The 26,380-nt window shown below is 42.3% G+C and overlaps 1 protein-coding gene across 1 annotated transcript in view; it reads right to left on the bottom strand.

The window, feature by feature from the left end:
• LOC137438890 (uncharacterized) overlaps positions 1 to 26,380 on the bottom strand; it is a gene marked incomplete in the record, with an annotated part of 494,558 nt that overhangs the window by 97,144 nt on the left and 371,034 nt on the right. The window contains 5 exon segments of the mRNA XM_068134344.2: positions 6,611 to 6,718; positions 7,556 to 7,609; positions 16,222 to 16,275; positions 16,440 to 16,493; positions 16,694 to 16,747. Of these exon segments, the coding sequence (XP_067990445.2) occupies positions 6,611 to 6,718; positions 7,556 to 7,609; positions 16,222 to 16,275; positions 16,440 to 16,493; positions 16,694 to 16,747 (324 nt within the window).

Here is a 26,380-nt window from a genome sequence, read left to right as displayed (position 1 = left end):
AGCTTATATATAGTACGGGCATGCCCTAGTAATTCTAAATTTTAAAAACTTTCATCTGATATTTGTGATTTTTATAAACAAACTGTATTTCCCATCTGCACGGGCATGTATTCATGTTAACATTAGGTAACGTAAATAAATTGTGTGGATTACATATTTGTGGATGTGATGAATTGCCAGTAACCATTTTGTAAAACTGAATGTGCAGGTGCAGCATCTGACTCAATATGTCCAAATGCCACACAAGTCCCTGCCCATTGGATTCCCACGAGTGACCCCACGAGTCTATATTATATTCTGCTAAGGTGATCACGTCTGTCTGTTTGTATGTTTGAGTGTCTGCGTGTCTGTCTGCGTGTCTGTCCATGGGAGTGGCTTCACCCGTTCTGGGAGGGGCTTCAAAAATAAATCTGCACCATTTTGTTTCCTCGCATATCTTTGAGGACTCTTATGTTAGGCTCACAGTTTGTTACTCTCTCACAGTTTTATTTAAACTCTAATTTGATACCTGATTTCATTTTTCACAGTCGCCAACATGGTTTTACACTCGGTTGCAAAAAAACGGGAAGAGAAAGTTACCGTTTATAGAACAAAATGCATTTCAAATTAAACAAGCGTCACGCCTAGGTCCCCTGTCATTGAAGTGAGGCGAGTTGACAAAGTGGAAGACGGAAGGCGGCCATCTTGGATTTTGACATGGTGACCCAATTTTCAATAGCGCTCTCCCTTATGCATAGATACACCCACACACCAGATTAGAAGTTAGTAGTTCGTTTATTTTTCAAGATATTTCGCTCACAAGGTTGACATATATATGGTGGTGGCCATCCTGGATTTTGACGTGGCGACCCAATTTTCAATAGCGTTCTTCCTTATGCCTGGATACACCGACACACCAGATTATAAGTTGGTACTTCACTTATTTTTCAAGATATTCTGCTCACAAGGTTCAGACATACATGGCGGTGGCCATCTTGGATTTTGACGTGGCCACCCAATTTTCAATAGATTTCTTCCTTATGCCCAGATACACCCACACACCAAATTAGAAGTTGGTACTTCGCTTATTTTTCAAGATATTCCGCTCACAAGGTTCAGACATACATGGCGTCAGACATACATGGCGGCGGCCATCTTGGATTGTGACGTGGGTTGCACCCACACACCAAATTAGAATTCGGTACTTTGCCTCCGCACGCACGCACACACACACGGACGGAGGGGAAAACCATCGTCCCCCTTTCGCTCCGCGGTGCGACGGGAGACTATTAAGGCCTGTAACATAAAGTCCATTGAGACTCCCTCACATCTTTATCTCGACTCTAATTTACCATCTGATTTCATTTTTATCGATGGTTTTAGACTCGGTTTCAGCAATGGTTGAGAAAATTCATGCACAGAAGGGAAATTGCCGAGATATATTAAAAATTCACGGCAATGTATATCATACACCGCCCAAATAACAGATGGTAAATTGCCGAGAGATATTTCTTCTTTCTTATTTGATAAGTTATGTGCACGTAAACTTTGAATAAGTTCACTTGAAATCTTTAATTAAAAAAAAATCATGTTCGCTGTAACGAAAATAGACATATAGACATTGTGGTTTTCGTCGGACAGAAGGGTGTAACGTAATGCCCTTATACACTGCCCAAAAGAGTTTTCCCAGGTACTTTTCCATTTGAGCTGTATTCTTTTGATAGTCGTCACGATAAAATTGCAATTCTTAAATACTCTGCATGTGGGGAGAAGGGTGGAGCATCGTTTACGTGTCGCCAATTGATCGTGGTTACAATTAGGCGTTGCGTTTGTAACTGCTATATCCAAAATGAATAAAAGAATGAGGGAACAGAATGAGACCGCCAATAAACGTTAATACAGACTTGCACGGAATGCTGAGCAACAAAGACGTTGGAGGTTAATCTGTGCTCAACAAACATATACAAGAGCAGCTGCAATGAATCCGGATGAAGTATCGAATAATATTGTTGAAGATCATCATTGCGGTCTGAGTCCGATGACGTCACCATGTGTGTATTGTTCTGCGAAACATTTCACTAATGAATGAACAGGACAAGGGGGTGGTTTACACTGTGATGCTCCAAGAGAAAAGTTAAATTACCTCTAATATTTGCCGTACATGCTCGATTGGAACAACTGCCGGAGTGAGGGTTGGAGAGTAGAGTGGGGGGAAGAGGGGGAAGAGGAGATGAGTGATGGGTAACATATTATGTGAAGTAAATAAATTGTGCAGATGACATACTTTGTGGATATGATGAATTGCCAGTAATAATTTTGTAAAACTGAATGTGCAGCATCAAACTCAAGATGTCCAAATGTCACATTTATGCCCGTGGGATTCCCACGGGTGCCCCCACTATTATATATATATACACACACACACACATATATATACATATACACCAGGGGGTAGTACAAGTGTATGGTACTTCATTATGGCACAATGATGAGTCTTCAGTTTCTTTCATATTGAAGGTGTCAAACTGTTTCCCATTCTTCAAAGAATGACTACACAATGTGGTATGAACGATATGTCATGAAAAATGGTGTACAAATGGTATGAACGGTTTTGAAAAGAATGGACGAGATGTATGAACACTCTGTGGCAACAATCGTCCAAGCCTTTGTTCATCACACACTCATTCGTCGTAGTTATATTATAAGCTGACATATATTTATTATGTTTGCATAGAGGGGTTGGTGGAGTGGGGGTAGCTGAAATGGGATAATTATAATTCAGAAAACGAAGCAAAGGAATGATAAGAGCGATTGAGTTTAGGTGAATGTGGGAAGTGAAGAAATAGGAATAAGGGGCGAGGGAAGGGAAGAGGAATTAATCAAGAATATGGGGGATGGGGAGTAGTTTGGTGGGAGGTCAAAAATTGTTCCACCTTTATATTGGCTATATAATTATGTGGGCTTCAATAAAAAAAAGTTAATCTATATAACATAATACAGCCAATACTGAAAGATGGGAAAAAGACACAAATCAAACAACACTAAAAAGCCAAGATCTGAAAGCTAGAGTCTTCAGCACTGACTAAATGCTTGGTGAACCTCAAAAAATGAAGCAAATCCCCCAACGTTAGTCGTTCATCATTCCCAGCAGTAACCTGAACCCCAACCTTAACTCACCTGCATTGTCAATGCCTGCTTATTTAGTGTCACCACAAGAGCAAATCATCATAATTATCATGTGATCATGATTTCAACATGAGAATTTTTTTTTTTTTACGTACAGTATATGTCTAACATTGAATGTATTATTACTTCGCTCATGGTTCTTTTGGTGTCCTGTCCCATGGTTTGGATGACACGATGGCTGCATTCAACTCATAAAATGGGAACAAATGTCCACAACGACCACACTAAATGACAGATTATAAATTGGAGTCCACAGAAAATTTCAGCAGAAATACTGAAAAAAGGAGAAGCTCTGATGGCCCGATGCTGGTGGCGACACCTTTCCCTAAGTGGAGCGCAATTGTATGGAGCTCATTCATAAACAAGTTTTAAAATGCTCTTTTTGTCAGATAGGGTGGTTCAGAGGTAGAGGTTAAAGTACAATGGGCTTTGACCTGACTCCTCTGGATTTGCTTCCCAGTCCGATCATACACTTCATATGGTATGCTCCGATGAAGGCTTAACACCCGAAACGTCAGTTTCTCCTTGCTTCCCTTGGTAGCTATCATTCTTTGATCAACGTTGTGCTGATTGCGTCCATCGTTCTACCTGTCCGCCAACACAGATCGGCACTAGCCTCATCAGCAAGACTAGTTTTTCATATGTGATTGGATTGGTGCTTTGTAGGCAGGGCATTGAAGTTTTAAAGAAATGGGCCATCTGGCACTTGGTAGGATAAGTTGGGAACTCATCTTCCAGCATTGCTTGCGAGTAGATTTTAAAGATCCCACAATGTGAATCAATGAAGAGTCATCAGTATCCTGGGCCACGTTCCAATTCCTGCCATGGGGCTCATGCCGATAGTCACTCCGTGGAGGCCAAAATGAACCGTCAGCATACCAAATGACTAAGAACTTACTGGTACTGTATATGATGATTCCACCATTATCCTTCATTCGACTTAAAACAGCCTTAATTTGTTTGGCATTGAACCACGCACACACACCATCATGTTGGCTGAAAAACCATGACTACCCCATGTTTGGCACCTAGGTTTCAATTGCCATTGAAAAAGTCCGCACGCAATCGCCTCCCTAAAAACACTTCTGGCCATCCAATTAAACGCTGACACTCCATCGTATGGAAACATGTTCAAAAGTGTCGGATGACCAAGATTCGCATAAATTATTTGAGCAGCTTCCATATGGCTGTAGTCCACGTTAATTAATGAGATGTGCTGAAAATGCACAAAACTGAGCAATGTTAATCTTGGTTCCGTCATGGAAATGTCCTGTGGAGATATGTCTCCATCGCCATCGTCACCAATAGCTTGATCGGAATCTCCATCAACATGATTTTGTGCAGTCAAGCAAATCTCTTATTAATTTCATTGTGCTCAACGTTTAACGCCAGGGGGGTTGACTCAACCTGTCATCCTTCCGAGGTCGGCAATTTGAGTACCAGGTCACTGGGATGAATGATCACAGTGTGTACCCCGATTTAGAATAGGTGCACCGTATCCCTGCGCATCGTAAGAGGCACCAAGGGTTGGCGTCAGGAAGGGCATCCGGCGATAAAAACATTGCCTCAAACAGGGAACCATGATTGTCATGGGGCCCGCAAGGCTAACCCCCGCTCTAGCGGGGAAAATGGCCTTAAAACGATCATTCATTCATATATATTCAACGTTTTTTTCCATCTGCGTGCCCATCGTCACTGTGAGCGTCTGAAAGGTCCGAGTTGAGTCCAATATATATGGTAAAGTAGTGTAAGAGAATGACTGAGGGGTTTTAATTGCCATACAGTCATATTATCCAGTATTGAGTAGAGCTAAGTAAAAGGAGTACTATGCTTTAAAAAAATGGCCCTATTTGAAGTGATGTCGGTCAACATAGGACCAGGTGTTCAAATTAGCAGGTGTTTGAATTGGGTGCATTAAATATTTAGAAAAGTTTCCACCTTCACCTCTGCGGAGAGTTGAAAGGTATCTGATAGAGGACAGCCTCATTCATAGTCATACTCAAATTATAAGACACTCTTTAATAGCTCATTTCTTACGATTTGTACTTGCCTCCAAAAGTCAATTTCGACAGTTCGGTCACCTCTGATTCAAAATTACATCCACTGACGTGTTACACCCACTGATAGGATCATTTTGTCATATTTACATTTAATTTGGATTTGATAGCAGATTGAAGCTAATTTGTGAATAGCCCTCGAGTCTCGGCCCTGGATTCATGAAGACTTTTTAACCCTTTATGTATGTTTACGGAGAGCTTTTCATTGCTTAAATCTTACATGTCAAGAGGTTCCAAGGTACGAGCACTTTATTCAAATAATTGTTAAAGCTGGGCTGACAGGATGGCCTAGACTAGAGGTACGCACACTTGCCTCTAAGCGATTCAGCCTGGGCTCAAATCTCGACCAAGATATAAACTGTCAATCAGGTGTTTCACAAGAAGGGTGATTCATCAATGTGTGAATTTGATTTGAATTGATTTGAATTGATGAATTCAGATTCAGACAAGAATTGTGTGATTCCGATTATTTAAAATTCCATATATTCTTCTTTTCACCCTTTCCTTTTTCTTCTGTTTTATTTCCCTATTTGTATTTTCCTTCACTCTATTGCACTTAATTATTTTCAAACTCGAGTTTCTCTCTTGTCACGTGTCACAAGACCAGATTATTAAAAATTCCATATTTTCTTCTTTTCATTCTTTCCTTTTTCTTCTGTTTTATTTCCCTATTTATATTTTCCTTCACTCTATTCCACTTACTTATTTTCCAACTCGATTTTCCCTCTTGTCACGTGCAGTCCCTCGGATGGACGTTAAACATGCTCCGGTCTACCAGCATTCGTTCGTAGATGTTGAAGATCCAATGGTGTCCTTTGTGCAGAGTAGAGCTATTGCCGGCACCATGGCTAAATTCCAAATTCCTGCCCTAACCAGCAGAGGGCATTGCATCAGTGGCACGGCCGCACCATCAGGCAGTGATGCTACCCCGCAGCCTTGTTCTGCATAAGAACAAAGATGATTGTTGAAGCTAGTGCAAATGTAACAGTGCCAGTTGTGAAAAGTTCACCTTACACCTTTCTGATGTGGGATTTGTATGTACTGGAGAAAGGTGTGTAGGTGTTAAATAGATGTGAGGAGTGCAACTGAAGGTTTAAATGAAGGCACATCACAGGGCCCACATATGTGACAAAATAGAGGCGTTAGTAAAATGGTTGGTGCAGCACAGGTTCAGTTTCCACATCCATTGATACGTTTTCCATTGTGTCACAATATCCTTGAGATTCTTGTGATGTTGATGATAAAATGCTTGAATACATGAGCTGTTCTTTGCATCCTCGCAATTGTAGAACTCAAAATCAGACACGCATGCGTTGTCAATATCAGCGCAGAGTGCTGAAAATGTGTAAGTAGGATGAGGTGTTTGGGTGGGTGGAATGTTGACGAACCGGGTATCCTTTTGATCCATCTTCCCCTGGAGGTCCTTTGATACCAGGTGGTCCAGCTACACTTGGTGGTCCAGGCTCTCCCTTTTCTCCTCTGTTACCAAGGGGGCCCTTTTAAAGGATACAGATGGCAAACACCAAAGTTGAGCACATTGGGCTCATCATAAAGGCTTGTGAATAAAGAAGGAATATTCAATTAAAATTTAAATAAACAAAACAGAAATGATACAGTACAATAAAAATGGCCAATTAAGGTTGGAAAATCATCATGAAGAAAGGATGCTTATAATGAAAAGTCTCTTCGATTGCATTCTTTCCTCCATGGCTTCAAGATGGCTGTTCAGTGTTCACCTCCTGCTCAGATCATCCACCATTCATACTCGTGATATTTCCTCAATAACCCTCCAAAAGCCAACCCATCCTTTTCAGGTTACTGTGTTTTCTTCACCTCTCACTAACTCCCCTTTCTGTTGTTTGTTCCATTGCTGTTTTATCCACGGTTTTCCCTTCCTCTTCTGTATGCCCCCCCCTTCTTACTGTGTTTGAGCTTGTATCCAACTTGTTCACCTCTTTATGCCCCCCCCACCCCCACAACCTCTTACCTTCTCATATTCTTTCCTTCACCCATTCTAAATCCAGGTGTCCCACTATCCCGCTGTTGGTACGTTTCCCCACTATTCACTGTGTTCTAGCTGTTCTATTATGCTGTGTTCTAGCTCTTCCATGAGCCTCAACCTCATGTCAAAAAAAAATCAGAAACAGAACGGCAGACGAAAAAAGAAATGTATAAATAAACAACAAAAATGAATACATCGATAAGCAAAAAGGATTAGCAAACCATTAATACGAAAATTGAAAAGAATATCAGAAAAGAAGACGAAAAAGCAAAAAGAAAAACAAAAAGTCCCAAAGAGTATAAGGGTCATTCAAAGATCACAAAATACACACTTTGGGTCCAACTTGTCCGGGTACCCCAGGAATTCCTTGCTCACCAAGTTCTCCCTGCAAAATAACAAGAAAGTGAGAATCATTCAACCACTCCTGAATATTTGCCATTTTTGCTTCTCAATGATTGCACCTTGCTTGTGAAACCATCCCTGATATATATATATATATATATATAAAAGAAAATGATCTGATGTTCAGGTAACAACTGAACCGCTGCAAAACTATTAAACAATTCGATTGTGAATCAACATATTTATTGTGAAAAACACGCAAATGTGTTTGAGTTAGATTATCAATGAAAACACTCGACTCAGTTGATGAGGCAAACTAGATATTTCTTGGTTTTAATACACTCTTCCTCACATGGCATCCCTTTGGTTTACTTCTTCAGAATCCGATGAAATATATTATTTACTTTTCCTCCTTAATATCCTGCCTTCTCTTTTTCCACGACACTCTGTACTACGATTGTCTAAGGTACAGTCGTTGATTTGCTTCCAGAAAAGTTGAGTTTTCTCGAAAACTCTCTCCCAAAGGAATGAAACGAACGTTTTCCTGTCTTCTACCGACTCCTCTCCGGCCTTGCTCCCCCAGCTCTCTCTGTGCTCTGTCCCCCAAATATTCCTACAGGTCGCACAAGATCTGCCAACAACCCTCTGATGGTTAAACTGCCGAAATCTCGGCTCTCTGCTCACCTTCACTCTTTCATTCCTCTTTTCTCCCGCCTGTGGAACAAACTCCCACACTCCCTTCAATCCCTCTCCTCCCTCCAGGTCTTTAAAACAGCTGTTCACCACCATCTCTTATCTTCCCCCATCCATAACCTTGATCTTTTCTACCCCCACTAATTCACCCCAGATCCACCTTGTTTGAAATTCCAACTTATTTCCTGGAAATCCTGGCAGTGTCCATATGTTTATACCTCTCCCACCCCCCCCCCCTTCACATGCCTCCCCCCCTTCACATGCCTCCCCCCCAAAGCCCTCTCCCTCCCACAGATCTCTCGATGTCTCCATGTCTCTCGGTCCCTGCTCTCAAATGTTGTGTTTGTGTCCTTCCCCCTCTCTCCCCATCTTGTCTACCGCTCCCGATGTTATTTGTTTTATGTGTCTGTTTGTCTTTCTGTGTGATTAATGTTCGCTCTTTCACGAGCCTCGATCTTGTATACAAAAAAAAAAAAAAAAAAAAAAAAAAAAAAAAAACACCCACTATAAATCTGACATTCTATCATTGTACAGGGTGGTGTTGAGGTAACACACTACCTTTGAGTCATCAAGTCTGGGTTCACTTCCGACCCGACTATCAACTGTCTGATCAGTGCTTCACAGGCAGGGCGTTGCATCACAAAATGCACCGGCCACCCTGGATGGACATCGAGCAGCGTGTCCTGTCTGCTGGCAATATTTGGTGGGCGTTAAAGGTCTCAGGATGTCTTTCACAAAGAGTAGGAAAAACATCTCCAGCACGCTGAATAAGTTACAAATCCAGGCTCAAATCAACTTCAGTCGTACGTCAGGCCTCATCAATCAGTTTGTCAAAGACTTGGACCAACAAAGTCACTGCCACAAGAAGGTGGGAATTATTGCAGTCGTTAAAGTAGCAGTAGTAGTAGTAGTAGTAGTAGTAGCAGCAGCAGTGGTAGTGGTAGTGGTAGTAGTAGTAATATTATTATTATTATTACTCTATTAGTAGTAGTAGTAGTAGTAGTAGTCGTAGTATCATCCTTGAACTCAATCTTTACATTCAATCACAGTCCATCTATTTCTGTTTGTTCTCATTCCTTTCCTCAAACACTTCATTACTCCCACCAGGGAGTAATGCATTCGATCGTGTCCGTGTGTGTGTGTGTGTGCCTGTGTATGTTCTTGTGTTTGTGAACAAGATATCTGGAAAAGTTCTGAACGGATTTGGATGAAAGTTGGCGGGATAAGGAAGAATTGATTAGTTTTTGGTGAAGCTCAGGATATTATTCCGGATCCAGGAATTTTTTGAATGATTGTTTTTTTTTTGAATGATCTCATTTTTTTTAAACAGTATCTTCTATATATTCTATATTTAACATTGTGATATGAAAAGAGTTTTCATATTTGTTGTAAATGTAATTTAAACTTGTGGTTATGCATTAGAGCGGTGTATTTTGTTAGCAGCATCGTCTTCAAGGTTCTTTTCTTTTTTTCTAATAAAGACATATTCTGTCATTTTAAAACCACCAAAGTGTGTATTAGGTTTCCCCGTTTCATAAAATGTATCGTTTGATACGTATAATGCTTTAAAACTGTTTTTTGTTTTTGTTTTTTTTAAACCTCAGAAGAGATATCATTATCAACATTTACCTCAGCGGATGTCAATCGCGGTGTCAGTATTTGATGAACTTATAAAGACTTAGGTGACTTATAAGTGTGACCAGCATGTGCACGGGATTCTTCCCAGAAGAATGAGTGGTCGCATTTGCTTGTACGACTTAAAATGAGCGAGTTTTGTTTTCACGTTTGGGCCAGTTTTACATGTTGTATCCCAAAGGAATGAAACGAACGTTTTCCTGGCTTACAATTTTATTTGAAGTCACATATGCCTCAAAATACACTCACTTATATAGAATTAAACGCTGAATCCGAAAATGTAAGTGAAATTGCTTTGTTTTGTTTTTTTACATTATCTTCTATATATTCTAAATATATATCTGTGCAGTGTCTGTCTTGTCTTGTGTTGTCACTGAACTACTCCCTCAAACTTTTGTGAAATCGTACTATTCCAACTTGACCCACGGCGGGAGTATGCGCTCCACAGAGTGGCGTTCTAGTTGTTCATGAAATCCTTTATAGTCCATATTGATATTCCATCGTTACCTTCAATGTGAATGTTTTTGTGATGAATCAGATCTAAACCAAGGTTTAAGTAAGAAAGCAAATGTGGGTTACACTGTTCGTTGTTCCGACATTTATACTTAGCTCATGATGCTGGGATCGTCTGATAATATCTATGCAATTCATGACAGTTCACTAATGCTTCCAATATGATATATGTACAGGATCTTCTATAAACCTTTTTAAAAGAATTTTTTTTATCTATTATTGAGTGATAACGTGTTGGGTTGGCAGGATGGCCTAGAGGTACAAACACACACCTCTGAGCTGTCTAGACTGGGTTTGAATCCAGACCCAGGTATAAACTGTCATCCTGGTGTTTCACAGGCAGGTTGATTCATCAATGTGTGTGCCACCACTCAGATGCATGTTAAACTGGGCGTTCCGTCTGCTGGCATTTGCTGCTGGACGTTAAACATCACACGGTGTCTTTCATGAAGAGTAGGCACCATGACCAAATTCCAAATTCCTACCCTAAATACTGCTGTGAAGGCAATGGCAAGCCACCAGGTATAAGCTTTGCCAATATACTGTTTCAGCTGCTGGGATGCTCTGTAACAGAGTGTGGTACATCAGAATCAGAAGCAATGTGTCAGGAAGTACAGAACCTTGCCAACTTTGTATGCGAATTCCTTGAGGTCACAAGCAAGTGTTTCTCAAAATCACATGATATCCATTGTTAATGTCTCAATTACTCAGGCCTTATCCAGAGGCTGGGTGGGTAGCCTAGATGAGAGCACACTGCCTCTGAGTTGTCTCACCTTGGTTCAAATCCAGACCTAGTTATAAACTGCCATCCTGGTGTTTCGTAGGCAGGGCGATCTTCATCAATGTGCGCATGGTCCTTCGGATGGATGTTAAACTGGGTGTCCCATCTGCCAGCATCAGCTAGTGGATGTTATAGATCCCACGGTGTACTTCGTGAAGAGGAGGTGAGCTACTGCTGACATCCTGAACAAATTACAAATTCCTCATCTAACCTACAGGGGCAATGCATCAGCTCCACAACTGCACCCAAAGCAAATTATGCTACCCACAGCTATGTGCTGCTATACGAAAGAAAAAGAAAAAGGAGAAGGCCTGACCCACCGTTATGATGATAATCTGTGAAATTGCATACAAAAAAAATAAAAGTACCAGCACGTGAACCATCACAGGAAATTTGATTTGTCGTTTCTCATTGGTGACAACTTTGGTACATTGATGGTGATTACCAATCGGGACAGTCGGACAACATGATGGGAACTGTAAACAGGTGTAACGATATTATAGGTTGACATCAAGCCTCCATGGGTCAAACTAGGCCAAACCAACTGAGGCCTAATTTGCAGTCAGGATGAAATACCCAACTTTGTTTATTTATTGGATCTTTACCGGCAATCTAAGATCAGTATTTCGATAAAAGACTGGAGGCAAGCCAAACCTGAACCAGGTGATAAAAACTTGATGTATGTCAACGATGGCTCTTGAGCTTAATCACAATCACATGCCAAGACATCTGTATGCAACTGAAACTATTGATAGTTATTTTAGGTGGCTGCAACACAAGGGTAGATTATCTCTTTGGATAATGTTATCAGTCTCCAAACACTCAGTTGTGGAGAAAAATGTCCCAGAGACTGCAGTAGTAAAGGGCTAGATACTTAAATATGGTAAAGGTGTACATGAGCAGTTGCTGGATAAAGTCATCCTGACATTATCCCACTCATACTGGAGCATCTTGTTCATTCGGGGACGATAAACTAAATACTTTTTTTCCAACAGCGAACGATGAACTTCTTAGACCTGCAAGAAGGGCAACCGCTGTGGCATCGCATCCTTGCCATCGCCTTGTGGAGCAATTACAGAAAGCTATTTCTGGAATAATGAGACTCAGGCCTTGAGGTCTGACCTAAACAGGGCCTGACAGACCATCAGGGCTGACATTTAGTTTGTGGTGCAAAGGTACGAATATTCCAACAAAATAGTGCTAAAGGGTGCTGGGGGGGGAGGTGGGGTGCGGGGAGGGGGGAAATGAATCTGGGTTTGATAACATGGAACCACCAGGGGGTGGGTGGTGGAGAGAGTGAGTGGAAGAATATAATATCAACTATCGGGGAGTATGGATGTTGGCAGACCCAGGGATGGGGGTTTAAACTGACCTGAGATTTGTGACAATTGAAAAATACTTAATATACAGGGTGGGCCATTAATCTATTCCCTGTTTTGAACCCCTGTAATTATTTTGTTATGCAACAAAATTGAACAAAATATTTACAGGATATATGGTAGGTACATATTTCAACTTTTCTTGGTAAAATTTTTATTGAATTCAGAAGTAATTAGATTAACGAATAGGATTATAAATAATTAAATTGATATATGTGGGAAAATTAATATACAGTGGAACCTTGACTTACGAGTTTAATTCGTTCTGTGACCGAGCTCGTAACTCAATTTGCTCGTTTCTCAAATTAAATTTCCCCATTAAAATGCATTGAAATGCTATTAATCCGTTCCAGCCCGCCAAAAACCACACCAATTTTTTTTTAAATATACAGTATATATAAAAAATATCTCGCGCTTTATATTTCACCTGTATGCAGCATACAAGTTGGCAGGATGGCCTGGACTGGAGGTACGCACACTTGACTCTAAACTGTCCAGCCTGGGTTTGAATCCCGACCCAGCTATAACCTGTCATGGGTGAATCACAGGCAGGGTGATTCATCAATGTGTGTACCGCTAAACTGGGCGCCCCGTTTGCGTCCCATTAGTTGTTGGATGTTAAGGATCTCACCGTGTTTTCCACAAAGAGAAGGCGAGCTATCGCCGGCACTCTGAACAAGTTGTGGCCTGGCATGCTCTTCCCCTCTGCCGTTATATACGTCCTCCTCGGCATCTTTTTCCAGAAGAGCCCTGTCTCGTCACAGTTGAAGATTTGCTGGGGGATGTATCGTTTGGCTTCTATCAGTTCGGCAAAAGTTATAATAAAATCTTCAGCTGCCTTCACATCCGCCTCACCAAGTCGACAACACGCACACCTCGCTCATGTTTTTCGACGATTGCGTGTTTTATATCCAAGCACATCATCCTCTTCTTCTTCTCAGTTATAATAAAATCTTCAGCTGCCTTCACATCCGCCTCACCAAGTCGACAACACGCACACCTCGCTCATGTTTTTCGACGATTGCGTGTTTTATATCCAAGCACATCATCCTCTCTTCCCTTGGCACTCAATTTCTTAGGACCCATGGTTAAAACTAAGAAATTTTCCAAAATAACCAAAATGCGAAAACAAAGCAGCAGCGATATACGGCAGAGATACTTGCACGGCAAGATAACCACGTGACCGGAACCCACCTGGTGGCGGCTGGCGTAAACTCAAAATAACCAACATGCGAAAACAAAAATGCAGCGATATACAGCAGAGATACTGTACTTGCACGGCAAGATAACCACGTGACCGGAACCCACCTGGTGGCGGCTGGCGTAAACTCAAAATAACCAACATGCGAAAACAAAAATGCAGCGATATACGGCAGAGATACTGTACTTGCACGGCAAGATAACCACGTGACCGGAACCCACCTGGTGGCGGCTGGCGTAAACTCAAAATAACCAACATGCGAAAACAAAAATGCAGCGATATACGGCAGAGATACTTGCACGGCAAGATAACCACGTGACCGGAACCCACCTGGTGGCGGGTGGCGAAAGCTCGTAACTCAGATCTCGGCTCGCATCTCAAAGCAATAAACCGCCCGAGCGACGGCTCGTATCTCGAAAAACTCGTAAGTTGGTGCACTCGTAAGTCAAGGTTCCACTGTATATGGAAAAAATATTCCTGTTGATTAATCTAATTGCTTCACTACGCACCCAGTGGTGTTTGTAATAGAGGATATGGATTTGTTCCCCCATCGGAGGAAGGCCCTCTCGTGTTCATGCCTCTGGTGCTCCTATGGTTCGCAGCAGGTGCCCCGGAAGCATGGACGGAAAGGGAGTGGCAATCATATGTGTGGGAAACTTTCATGCTCAGTCAGGGTCACCCAGACAGCTCAGATGGCAGGGCACTCGTACGGTTTTCCAGAGGACCTGGGTTCGATTCCTGGTCTTGGCATGTAATTTCCCCACATATATCAATTTAAGAATTCAGAAGTGTATACAATAAGTTACGTATGAATTTCGACATGATTGTCATCATTTTCAAGCAGTGTGTGCATCCTTTTGCGATACTTCAAAAACCATTTTATGTCACATTCTGACCGTAATTTCTCCAAAAGCTGCTTGAATCCACTCCTTCAGATCTTGAATGTTTGCTGGTTGAGTTGCGTAAAGCTTCCCCTCCAGAAAGCCCCCCCCACCCCCCCCCCCCAATAAGAAATCGCACGGGGTGAGGTCTGGCGAATGAGGGAGCCAGCGCATATTGGGATTCAATAAAAAATGTTGCCACAAAAACTTGAAATATGTATCTGTGTCCTGTAAAGATTTTGTTCGATTTTGTTCCCTAGCAACAGAATTACATACAGGGGGTTCAAAACTGGGAATAGATAAATGGCCCACCCTGTATTTTGGTGCTTTCATGTATTTATTTTTAAGTGGAGTGAATCATGGTATAATTTTGTGGAGAAATAAGACATTGACAGATATAAAAATCGAATCCGAGTCAGTTTGGAAATGGGAAAATTATTTAGGGATCCGTAATCATGACGACCACGTTCTCATATATTTTATTACATATTTGTCTTCTGTTATTATTAAATCCATCTAACTTGGTCACATCATGAACCTAGTCACCTAACCTACCTGACTTGCTGGGTCCTCATCAGGCATGATGAGAAAGGCCCATCCAAGGGAATGGGTTGTGGTTAGTGGTCAGGAAAGGGTTCGAGTTCTGAGTTAGGTGAGGAGTTGGGATTACAGAACAGAAAAAAAAGGATAGAGGTTAGAGAGAATTAGTAATGAGAATAATGTTAAGATTAGACTTGAATATAAAATGAAATATCTTCCAACAAGTCCTCATAAAACCGATGTGCATTGCTTATCCTCATTGATCCACCAACACTCAGCCGTTGTCACAAGAGAAGAGGAGAGGTGAGTCTGACGTCACACAGAGTTCTCACCAGTCATAGGTTGCACAGGGTCATCACCATGGACTGGTGGTCTGTTCATTTTCTACCATCCCTCATATGATGTTGCATCCCGTGTTCCCTTCTGACCGCTCCAGCACGTCCATGGCGGACGTAGTCATCCAGCAATCAAGTGGTTAAATTTTTTTCAAAAACCACAGACTTCTTTCCCACCTGCATTCCTTTAACCCTTTATTTTCCTACCCATGAAACCACCGCCTGTATCTGTCCAATCATGTTTCTCCTTCTGTACTCCTACAAGCTTATACTTGGAGCTCATCACCATTTTGTGTCATTTCCAATTTCCACTGATGATTATTTTTTTCCGTTCGCGTTCTCCCCTCCGACCACATACCCACCTTTTCTTATACAGTAAATCTTGTTGGTATGTCCATAAAATTTCTGCTCGTTCCTGATTGCGTCGGGCGAAATCTCATCATCATTTGCCATTTTCTCTCCAATTGGAGTCTCAAATTAGAATGTTTAAGTTTTTAAAGTTTTTGTTTTTTGGTTTGTGCAAATAACTTTTATTCTAAAGAATAATGAAAACATCTCAGAGTTAGTGCCAGTGTAGTAAACAGATTTTTTGGACCTGTTAATGTAGATATTTTGAGGTTTCACAAAGACTATAGTTAAGATGGAATGCAAAGTCCAATAATAATAGCTCGGTTGGATTTTCATTTCAGGATCTTACCTTCTGTCCCACTTCACCTGGAGGCCCAATCGCTCCGTTGTGACCTTGAGGACCCTGATAGAGATACATCGGTATTTGCAGCAATCATTGAGTGAAACATGAAAACATGGTTACGAGGTCAAAATGACATCAAAACAGAATAATAGTTATGTATACGATAGCCACAGAGGCTTAAGGAAATCAGAACCGAATGTACTCAAAAAAAGACACCGACTCACATCACCACCGGCAGATCCATGGGGTCCTCTAGCACCTGGTGGTCCAGGAGGACCCTGAAATAGAGGGAAACATGGTAGTAACGGTGCTAAAGTGAGAAAAAGGTAAGATACATAAACAGATGTAAGCTGAAGCAAAATAAATTCAACACAAGCAGTTCCAAAAGCAATATTTCATTATTGTTATTATTTGTACATGGAGATTTGAAATGCTTATTGTTGAATTGAGGAAAAATAAAAAATAAAACAAAGTGTACCAGGGAACCTGCATCTCCAGTTTCCCCTTTCTCACCAGCAGAGCCTGGCATACCCTGCAAGGTGAGAATAACAGGTAAGAAGAATGTCACACAAATAGACAGGTTGAATTCTGTAATCGTAGAATGAGAAAGTCTATCAATTAGTCTTTTCCTCCAAAAAAAAAAAAAAACACCCCCAAAATATCCATTCATCGATTGCATTAACCCTCCATCTATTCCTTCATTCCTCAAACCGTCCGTCAGTTTGTCTCACCAACCAATTCATCCCGCCATCTGCAGATTCATCTCACTGTACATTTGTAAGTCCATCTGGTCCAATCGATTCATCCATGCAACCACCCATCCCAATTGTCCTACAATCATTAATTTGTCCAAACAGCCATCTATTTGTCTGTTATCCATTTCCTGAGGATTCTGGTTGACGTTAACTTATTTATTTTATAGAATCAAAAGGTACAGGTATGTTGAGGAAGCTTAACCCATTTCTCAAGGTATTCCCCTGCTGCACATACATATTTGTTCCATCGATATACAGACTTGGCATTTAATATGGAATATTTTTTTTTTCTTGACTTGGGTTTACTTTCTTAACTCAGTATATCAATCTGGTGAGTTTCTTTTACACTTTGGTGATTTATTTGTTAAAAGAACCATGTAACTGATTGTCTGTCGCAGCAAGAAGTCAACAACAGGATTATATCACAGGTGGCGTGGCAAAATGTACGGACAGGTGCATTTGATGATTAGCTTCACAGTCGGGTATACAAGGGTTGTTGCGTTCTGTATTAGTGGAAAACAACTGCTGCACGTCTCCAAAAGTTATTGCCGCTTCCTCTGGAGATGGTCTGTCAACTCGACAATGCTGTTTGTCATGCAGTGGTGGCTTTACGAAATTACGGCATGAAACAGCGTGCTATTGCTCGGCAGTATGGCATCACTCAAGGTCAGGTGTCATAGATCCTGAAACGAAATGCTCAGAGGGGTGTCCCTACTCCAATACCGAGGCCAGGACGTCCCCGCAGAACCACAAGGAGGGATGATCGCCAGCTGCACCGGTTCGTCCGCAATGGCCGTACCAAGTCAGCTAATCGGCTTAGGGCTGAGTGGCAGCAACTGACAAATGTGCCTGTATCCAGAAGGCCAGTCAACCAACGACTGGTTCAAGCAGGCTATCGTGCCAGGCGTCCCCTGAGAAAGCCACGCCTGACTAGACAACACCGCCAGCGCCGATTGCAGTGGGCCAGAGAACACCATCAATGGCAGCCAGGACACTGGAATCACCTGATCTTCAGTGACGAGTCTAGATTTCTGGTCTATCGCCAAGATGGCCGCGTCCGAGTGCGCAGACAAGTGCATGAAGCCGACAACAAAGATTGTATAGTGCCAAGAGTCCAAGCTGGAGGTGGTGGGGTGACCGTTTGGGCTGCTTTTCATGCAGGGGGCAAAACTGACCTGGTTGTTCTGAATGGAAACCTGAACCAGTTCAAGTACAGGGCCATTCTGGAAGAAACATTGCTTCCATTTGCTCGTGCAGCCTTTCGAGGAAACTTTGTCTTCCAAGATGACAATGCACGGCCTCATCGTGCTCGCATGATCCAACACTTTCTTGCTGACCGTGGTGTAGAGCATATGGAGTGGCCTGCCATGTCCCCGGATATGAATCCGATAGAGAACTTGTGGGCAGAATTAACGCATCAAATCGACCACTTGGACCAGCAGCCGACCTCTGTGCGTGAATTGCAGCAGGCTATTGTCACTGCATGGCAAGCGATTCCTGTCCAAACCTTGGCAAATCTCGTGAACAGCATGCCTCAACGTGTACGTGCTCTCCTGAATGCTCGTGGGGGTTACACGAAGTACTGAACTGTAATTTTACTGTCCGTAATCCCAGTCGTAATTAAACTTTTGTTTTTGTTAAAACAAAAATTTGGCTAATGTGCAAAATAAAGAGATACTTCTGGAAAACGTAGAGAAGTTTAACACAGTACTGTCCATGAATCGAGTTCGATATCAGTTTACATCACTTTCAAGGATCAATTTATTTGTTTCGAAATGTCAAATGTGGTTTTTGTTTCTCTTAAAGGTCACATTAACAAAATCTAGAATAATTTCAACATAATTCCAATGAACTTTTGGTTCTAAGTCATCTTGAAAAGTAAGTTCACCCCCACAAAAAAAATATTCCATATTAAATGCCAAGTCTGTAGTTGCTCCTTGATGCTATCCATGTGGAAACATTTTGGATGCGTTCGCAGCCATTTCAGGATGCATGCTTTGTCGTCTTCATCGTTCAAAAACTAAATGCCAACAAGTTGTTCTTTCAGTGGTCCAAATACATGAAAATTACAAGGAGAAAAGTCTGGACTGCATGGGGAATGATTTAAGACTTCCCAGCCCTTCCGTGCTCGAGTTAAAGATATCACATTGGCCAAGTCGGGTGAACATTATTGTGCAGTAAATCATGCCCTGGTACAGCATCCCTGCCTGTACATTGCTCGCCATGCTTTGCTGTGCAACAAGTCATTGTAACACCGTGCATTAATAGTTTTATCCCATTCAAGGTATCCCACTGGAATTAAATAGTTCATGGCCCAAAACAATGTTGCTATAAGCTTTCCAGCTGATAGTGGTACCTTGAATTTCCTTTGGTGTTGGGGATCAATAATGTATTCACTCTATGTTGGCTTTCTTCGACTCTGATATGAAATTATGGACTCAGCTGGTCTAATGACAACACAATCTTCTAAATCAATCATCCCACTGGCTCATCATTTAATCATCAATGCAACAGTGCTTCTCCCCCTGCCTCCCGGACTCTCTTCCTACTCACTTGTCACTTCGGACCCACTTGTGACCCGGCCCCTCTATTCTTCCCCATCGGCCCAGCACCTCTCTGCTGCCCCAGCGTCCCATCCCCGTTCTGCTTCCCCAACGTCCCACCTCCTTTCTGCTTCCCCAACATCCTGCCCTCTCCACACTTAGCGCACGACCCATTCAACACCCTCACACTCCCTCCACCTCTACATGCTCTCCCACTCCTTCCCTCTTTCCCCTCCCTGTCAACAGCACCTCCTCCCCCATCCCTAACTCTATGGACCTCCAACATCGTACGTCTTCATTCCAATTTGTGACATCTCTCAAACTAAGCTGCCATTGGTAAACTTGACATTATCTGCCTAACATAATCCTTCCTCCCATAGAATGTCCCCGATTATTCAGTGTCTCTCCCTGGGTATTATCTTTCCTGGTTCAACAGGCCCGAACACTGTTCTGGTGGTGGAGATGCAGTTTATGTCAATAACTCCATTTCTCACTGTCCGTGTACGACCCTTTCTCCTTATAACTTCCACAAGGGTGCCTCTGGATGCACTTTCCCCCCTCCATAACCTCCTTCTGTTTGTCTGTGTGCTACACTGCCCTCCTAACTGGGATGACTATTTACATCTCCGTCTCTGCCAACATGGACCATCTTATACCCACCCATCCCAACTCTCTCTTCCTCATAGGCAGTGATTTCAACTGTAACCATGCCAATTGGCTGTGTATTGGTACCTCCTTAACCAGCCATGGAATTGCAGCAAAGGTCTGTGACTCCATGGGCCTCACTCAATCAAAGAACTTTCCGACTGGATTTTTCCTAATCTCCTCCTAATTTTCCAATTCCTCCATTCTGGACTTGGTAATGACAAATTTTCCGACTAATGTCTCTTATTCCTGTTATGCTCGGAAAAGCTTAATCTGACCATGTGCTTGTGAGAGTCAACATCTCTCTCGCTATTCTCACAGTGCTGCCTCAGTGCCACATCATGTCTGGCAGTTAACTCAATCTGACTGGCAGCGACTGCAAGCTGCCCTCTCATGTCATGACTGGCCTTCATTCCCACCTGATATTAACTGTTTGAGTGCTGTTGGCCACGATTGTGGCTCACGTCATTGTTCAACAATCTGCATGGTTTGTGTATTGTGTTTGTTCTTATGGTGGCCTTCTATGGCTGCCTTACAAACAAAAACGTGTTATTCAGTTTTCCTGAAAGAAAATACCATATTTTTGTATTGCATACTGGACATACACTACATGGCGGAAAGTATGTGGACACCCGAACATCACACCGGTATGTGCTCGTCGAACATCTCATTCCAAGATCATGGGCATAAATAATGGAGTTGGTCCCCCCCCCCCCCCCTCCCCCTTTTCTGCTAAAACAGCCTCCACTCTTCTGGGAAGGCTGTCCACTAGATGTTGGAACATTGCTGCAGGGATTTGCTTCCATTCAGCCACAATAGGCTGCTTCGATTCAGCCACAAATGGAGAAACGCTCCAACATTAGCACCGGTCAATGACGCGAGCACACCGAGCTGTGAAGAGGCTGCCAAAACGCCCTCCTCTCAATTCCCTACCAGCAAGCACAACACGGCCACCAACTCTCCCGAAGAGCACCACAAACCACCACCTTATTGCTCCTCTTTAACGGCCGCAACAGCCTCCCGCTCCAAAGTGCCAAAAGTCCACACAGCAGAAGAGCAAATATCACGCCCGTCCTGCTCAAGCAAGAACCAGCAGAGAGAGAGGCAGAGACGCACTCTTCTTCATCTTTCTACGAAGCCTCGATGACGCCATACCGTCCAATCGCCGAGCTCCACTGAATCACCCCATGTCTCCTTGACCATTCACAGAGCTCGGGGTGTGGCCTGCCGGTTACGATTTATTGGAGGCGGGGTTTAGTTGCCGAACGGGAATGTTCTGGGTTCTGTCGGCAGTTATGTTGGTTATTGTCGGTTAATGGATAGTTTTATGGCCGGCCTTGAGCATGATGTTGGCTTAGCGGTTCGAGTGCCAGCTTGGGATCCTAGGATCCTGGGTTTGAATCCTGGTCGATCGCTAAATTAATGCCAGGGGGGTTGACTCAGCCTGTCATCCTTCCGAGGTTGGCAAATTGAGTACCAGTACACTGGTAATTCCCTGCGTGTCGCAAGAGGTGACAAACAAGGTTGGCGGCAGGAAGGGTATCTGGCTGTAAAACATTGCTTCAAAAATGGGACCACGGTGCCCGAAAAAGGCCAACCCCTGCCCTGCCGGGAAAAATGGCCTCGAAAGGTGGCCTCTCTTTATGGCCGGCCTTGTTGCCCTCACCAGAGGAGAGGGTATTGCATTTGAGTCCGTTTGTCTGTTTGTTTGTTTGTCCCCACAGAATAAATATGATTTTCTCTGCAACCGTTGGTCCGATTGACAAGAAATTTTCAACATAGGTGCAACTCCACCTGTAGAATTTTTATTGATAATTATGACGTCATGGGTCACGTGGTTCGGCCGCCATCTTGGAAAAATCGAAAAACTTTGCACCTCCATATCTCAGAAAGCACTGAATAGAAAAAATTGAGACATGGCTTATTGTAAAGAACTCTCCATGGGGAATAAAATATGTTAATGATGATGTCATAGGTGCCTCCATTATGACGTCATAATTCGACAAGTACAAAACTTCGTCCAATCAAGATGAAATTTCTCGAGCGCCATGTCGGCATAAACTGGTGGTGGAGAAAAAAATATATATATATATATGACGTCATCGGTCACGTGGTACGGCCGCCATCTTGGAAAAACTGAAAAACTTTGCACCTCTATATCTCTGAAAACGCTGAATAGAAAAAATTGAGACGGCTCATTATAAAGAACTCTCCATGGGGAATAAAATATGTTTATGATGATGGCATAGGTGCCTCCATTATGACGTCATAATTCGACAAGTACAAAACTTCGTCCAATCAAGATGAAATTTCTCGAGCGCCATGTCGGCATAAAGTGGTGGTGGAGAAAAAAAAAATATATATATATATATGACGTCATCGGTCACGTGGTACGGCCGCCATCTTGGAAAAACTGAAAAACTTTGCACCTCTATATCTCTGAAAACGCTGAATAGAAAAAATTGAGACGGCTCATTATAAAGAACTCTCCATGGGGAATAAAATATGTTTATGATGATGGCATAGGTGCCTCCATTATGACGTCATAATTCGACAAGTACAAAACTTCGTCCAATCAAGATGAAATTTCTTGAGCATATTCTAGGAATAAATTAGTTTAGAAAAAAATATAATGATGGCATCATCGGTCACGTGGTTCCGCCGCCATATTTGTTTTAACACAAAAGCCTTAAAAACCACTGAAAATATATCCTGGCGAGGGTTTGCAATCTCTGATTGCTCTTTTTCTTGTTGTAATTGTAAAAACGTAGGAAAAAACCACCGAGGGCAATCACATACTGGGAGAAAACTAATCGTAACCCCTATCTAATTACCATAGCTTCACCCCTTGTGTGAAGATGCGTAAACAACTTAAGCTCCAGTTTCCCTACTTAATACATTGAGATTTCTCCTACTCATCCATGGACCACGGTCCATGCTATACCTATACAATCCTGCCTCCACTATGGTATTTTATCATCTACCCCCACAAACGTAACAATATTTTGTAGTGTAGTGCATCCACTAGTTATTCAAGAACGGCACTCTGAATGAGGGGAGAAGACAAATCAAGCTGTTGTTGGTGGTCAAAGTGATGCCATGAGCTGCAGTGACACCGAGATCATACAAATTAATAAGAAAGACAAAGCACACTTTAAAGGATGGAAGACATGTTGCAGCTTTTGCTAATCTGCCGATCATCAAGTCACCGTGCAGTGCTTGATTGGAAGTGGATTCAAAATCACTTCACCAGATAATAGTAGCATACTGTGGGTCAAAGGGAAATGGTTGAAAAGATGATATTGCCTTCAGTAAATGGAGTCATGAGTCGCCATCGGATATTTGAGCTAAACTTATCTATGCCCATTCAAGCGATGGCTCATCACACTCACAGCATGTCAAATTCAGTAACATATTCATTTGGAGCAGTGTCCATGGTAAGATGGGCACCTCTCTCCACTGGGGCATCAGCCATGACTTGGCTGGCTCAGGCGTTGCAGAACGTAGCCTATGATTCAATGCTTCACCTCTGCCCTGGCAACTAACTCTAGACTCCAAAAGCACCGTAACCCACATTTGTCAAGCCGATACACCCTATCCTGTCATACTCTGACCAACTTAATAATAGATTACCATTGAATTGAAGCAGTTAGGATCATCCATTGTTCAGAAAAGAGGCACTGATTGCACAGGCAATCAACAATTTATACTAAGGTCAGCTACTCCACCATTTTGAAGCAACTAAGGAAGCACAGAATTAGCCAAAGGCCAAGTCTCATTCGTGATCCATGATCTTCCTCAAGTCGAGTCTTCTCCTCCAGCACGAGCCATTTCTACATCAAATTCGCAAATCATTGATGGCAATTTGGCAGTCATCCTTTCTGGGATAATTTGGGTGGTGTATAGGTAAAGTGTACTGCCGGTGTGGCGTGGTAAAGTTTTGTGGCAGTGTATACATGCCGTTTCACCTTGTCCTGTCCACTTTACCCCATCACATTCTTGACACTTTTATTAGCGGGTCGTATTGTGCGGGGATATGTTGATTGTTTCACTGGTTTGACCACCTCCTTAGCCTTTCGCGTAACAGGCCTCAAGCACAAATGCTGACTTATATTCAGAGATATGCCGAGTATCATGAGAGTTCCACCCCAGGCTAAATTCAAGGCAGTATTGCACATAATGCCGCGCAATATCCAACCATCCTGGCCGACCCAACTGAATTGCCCTTTTACAATCATCCAATGTTAATTTCAAATTTCTCCCATTTTTGTCAATATATCCTTTACCACAATAATTGTACAATATTCCACCCCTGATTTATCCCCAAATTGAATTTGCTCTTTTGGTTTGGTAATAATACTGCGGGTGCTGCACAGAGGCTAATAAGCTCTAGCAAATTTTGCACCTCACATGATTTTGCCAATTCTTTCTGAGGGTTCTGGGGATTAAGATTGTACACACCACCCAAATCATGTCCAACTCCATGCGCTTTGGAATATTATGTTTCTTAAATCCAATGAGCAAGCTTCTATCATAACCATTATTCTGTAATACATTCTGTACTCGTTTCGTCTCCCTGGTTACGGCATCCCTGGATGACCAAACCACCCACACATGGGATTTTAGTGCATGTGCAACGATAGGATTACATGAATGAAAATCAAATACTTCGTTTATTGGTGTGAGTTGTTTTTCTGCACACAGATCTCTCCAAAGAACCGTCAAGTTGCCGGTAGACCTCATCATCTAAAAAGCCCAATCTTTTTTCTTTCTCTATTTATGACCCTCACCAGAGGAGAGGGTATTGCATTTGGGTCCATCTGTCTGTTTGTTTGTTTGTTTGTCTGCATAAAACGTGAGTAAGTGTATGAATAACATAAGACCCCTATATACCTTTAAACCATAAGACCCCTTAGGCCATTTAGAGTTAGACCCTTTAGAACCCCTAAAATCCTGTAAGACCACTAAGACCCTCAAGACCAATATGACCCTTTATAACCTCAAACACCCTTAAGAACCATTAGACCCCTGGGACCCGAAGACACTTTTTAGACCCTTGAGACCCGTAACTCCGTTTTAGACCCCTCAAGACCTTTTAGAAACTCTTTAGAACCCCTAAGACTCTCGGAGACAGCTAAGACCCTTTAAAAACCCTGTACAACCCCTAAGGCCCTACAAGACCGCTCAGATCCTAAATACCCCAAAGACCATCAATACCCATAATCTCTCCAAGACCCATTATAACCCTAAGAACACAAAGATCCATAATAACTTTTAAGACCATAAAGACCAGGTTGTTGTGCTTGTATGCTTTCCTCTCCCCCCCCCCCTCCCCTCCTCTTGTCTCCTGCTCCCTTTATTTATTGTATGTATTATGGGTCCGTGCTTGTTCTCGTGTGTAATTTGTAATTTGTTAGCTCTTACATGAGCCTTGACTCTACCACCTAAGACCCATAAAGATCGCTAAGATCCCAAAGATCCTTGAGAACCCAAAGACCATTAAAGACCCATCAGACCCTTTACCACCCATTATAACCCTTAAGACCCATAAAACCCCGAAGACCCTTTCGACCCCCAAGGCACTTTAAGACCCTTTCGAAGGCCCTACAAATGCATAACATTTCATAGACACCGTTACACCCTTTAGAACCCTTAGACCCACCAAGACCCCTTATATACTGTTCAATTATTAAAACCCTATATACCCCATTGTACCCTTTGGAACCCCTAAGTCCCTCAAGACCCCTTGGACTCCTTTCTACCCTTCAGACCCTTCAGGCATTTTGACCTTCACACTATTCATACCTTTTAATACCCTTTAGACCACTTTGACCTTTAGACCCTTGAGACACCTTGGACCATTTAGACCCATTGAGACCTTTTCAGACCTTTCAAACTTTTAACCTTCACAACTTTTCGTACCTTTGACCTTCACAACTAGACCTTTCATTTGCAATCAATGATCTTTCATTTCGTACATCCTTCCATTTATTTGCCACACAAAATACACCACACAAAACAAGTCCTGGCGAAGGTCTACAATCTCTGATTGCTCTTTTTAGTTTTGGGAATGCCATACAGAGGAAAACCTGACCCAGTTTGTCAAGAAGGCAGGAAACCTTGTCCCAATGCAAGGGCAAATGTATCGTCCACGTATCTGTTCCAATAATGTGGCCACCAATATATATATATATGTATATATATATATATATATATATATAT

Source organism: Myxine glutinosa, chromosome 13 (genome assembly GCF_964187855.1).
Source record: "Myxine glutinosa chromosome 13, kmMyxGlut1.1, whole genome shotgun sequence".
Classification (NCBI taxonomy): domain Eukaryota; kingdom Metazoa; phylum Chordata; class Myxini; order Myxiniformes; family Myxinidae; genus Myxine; species Myxine glutinosa.
Note: the sequence above shows the minus strand (reverse complement) of the source record. Positions and strands in the feature narration are given on the sequence as shown.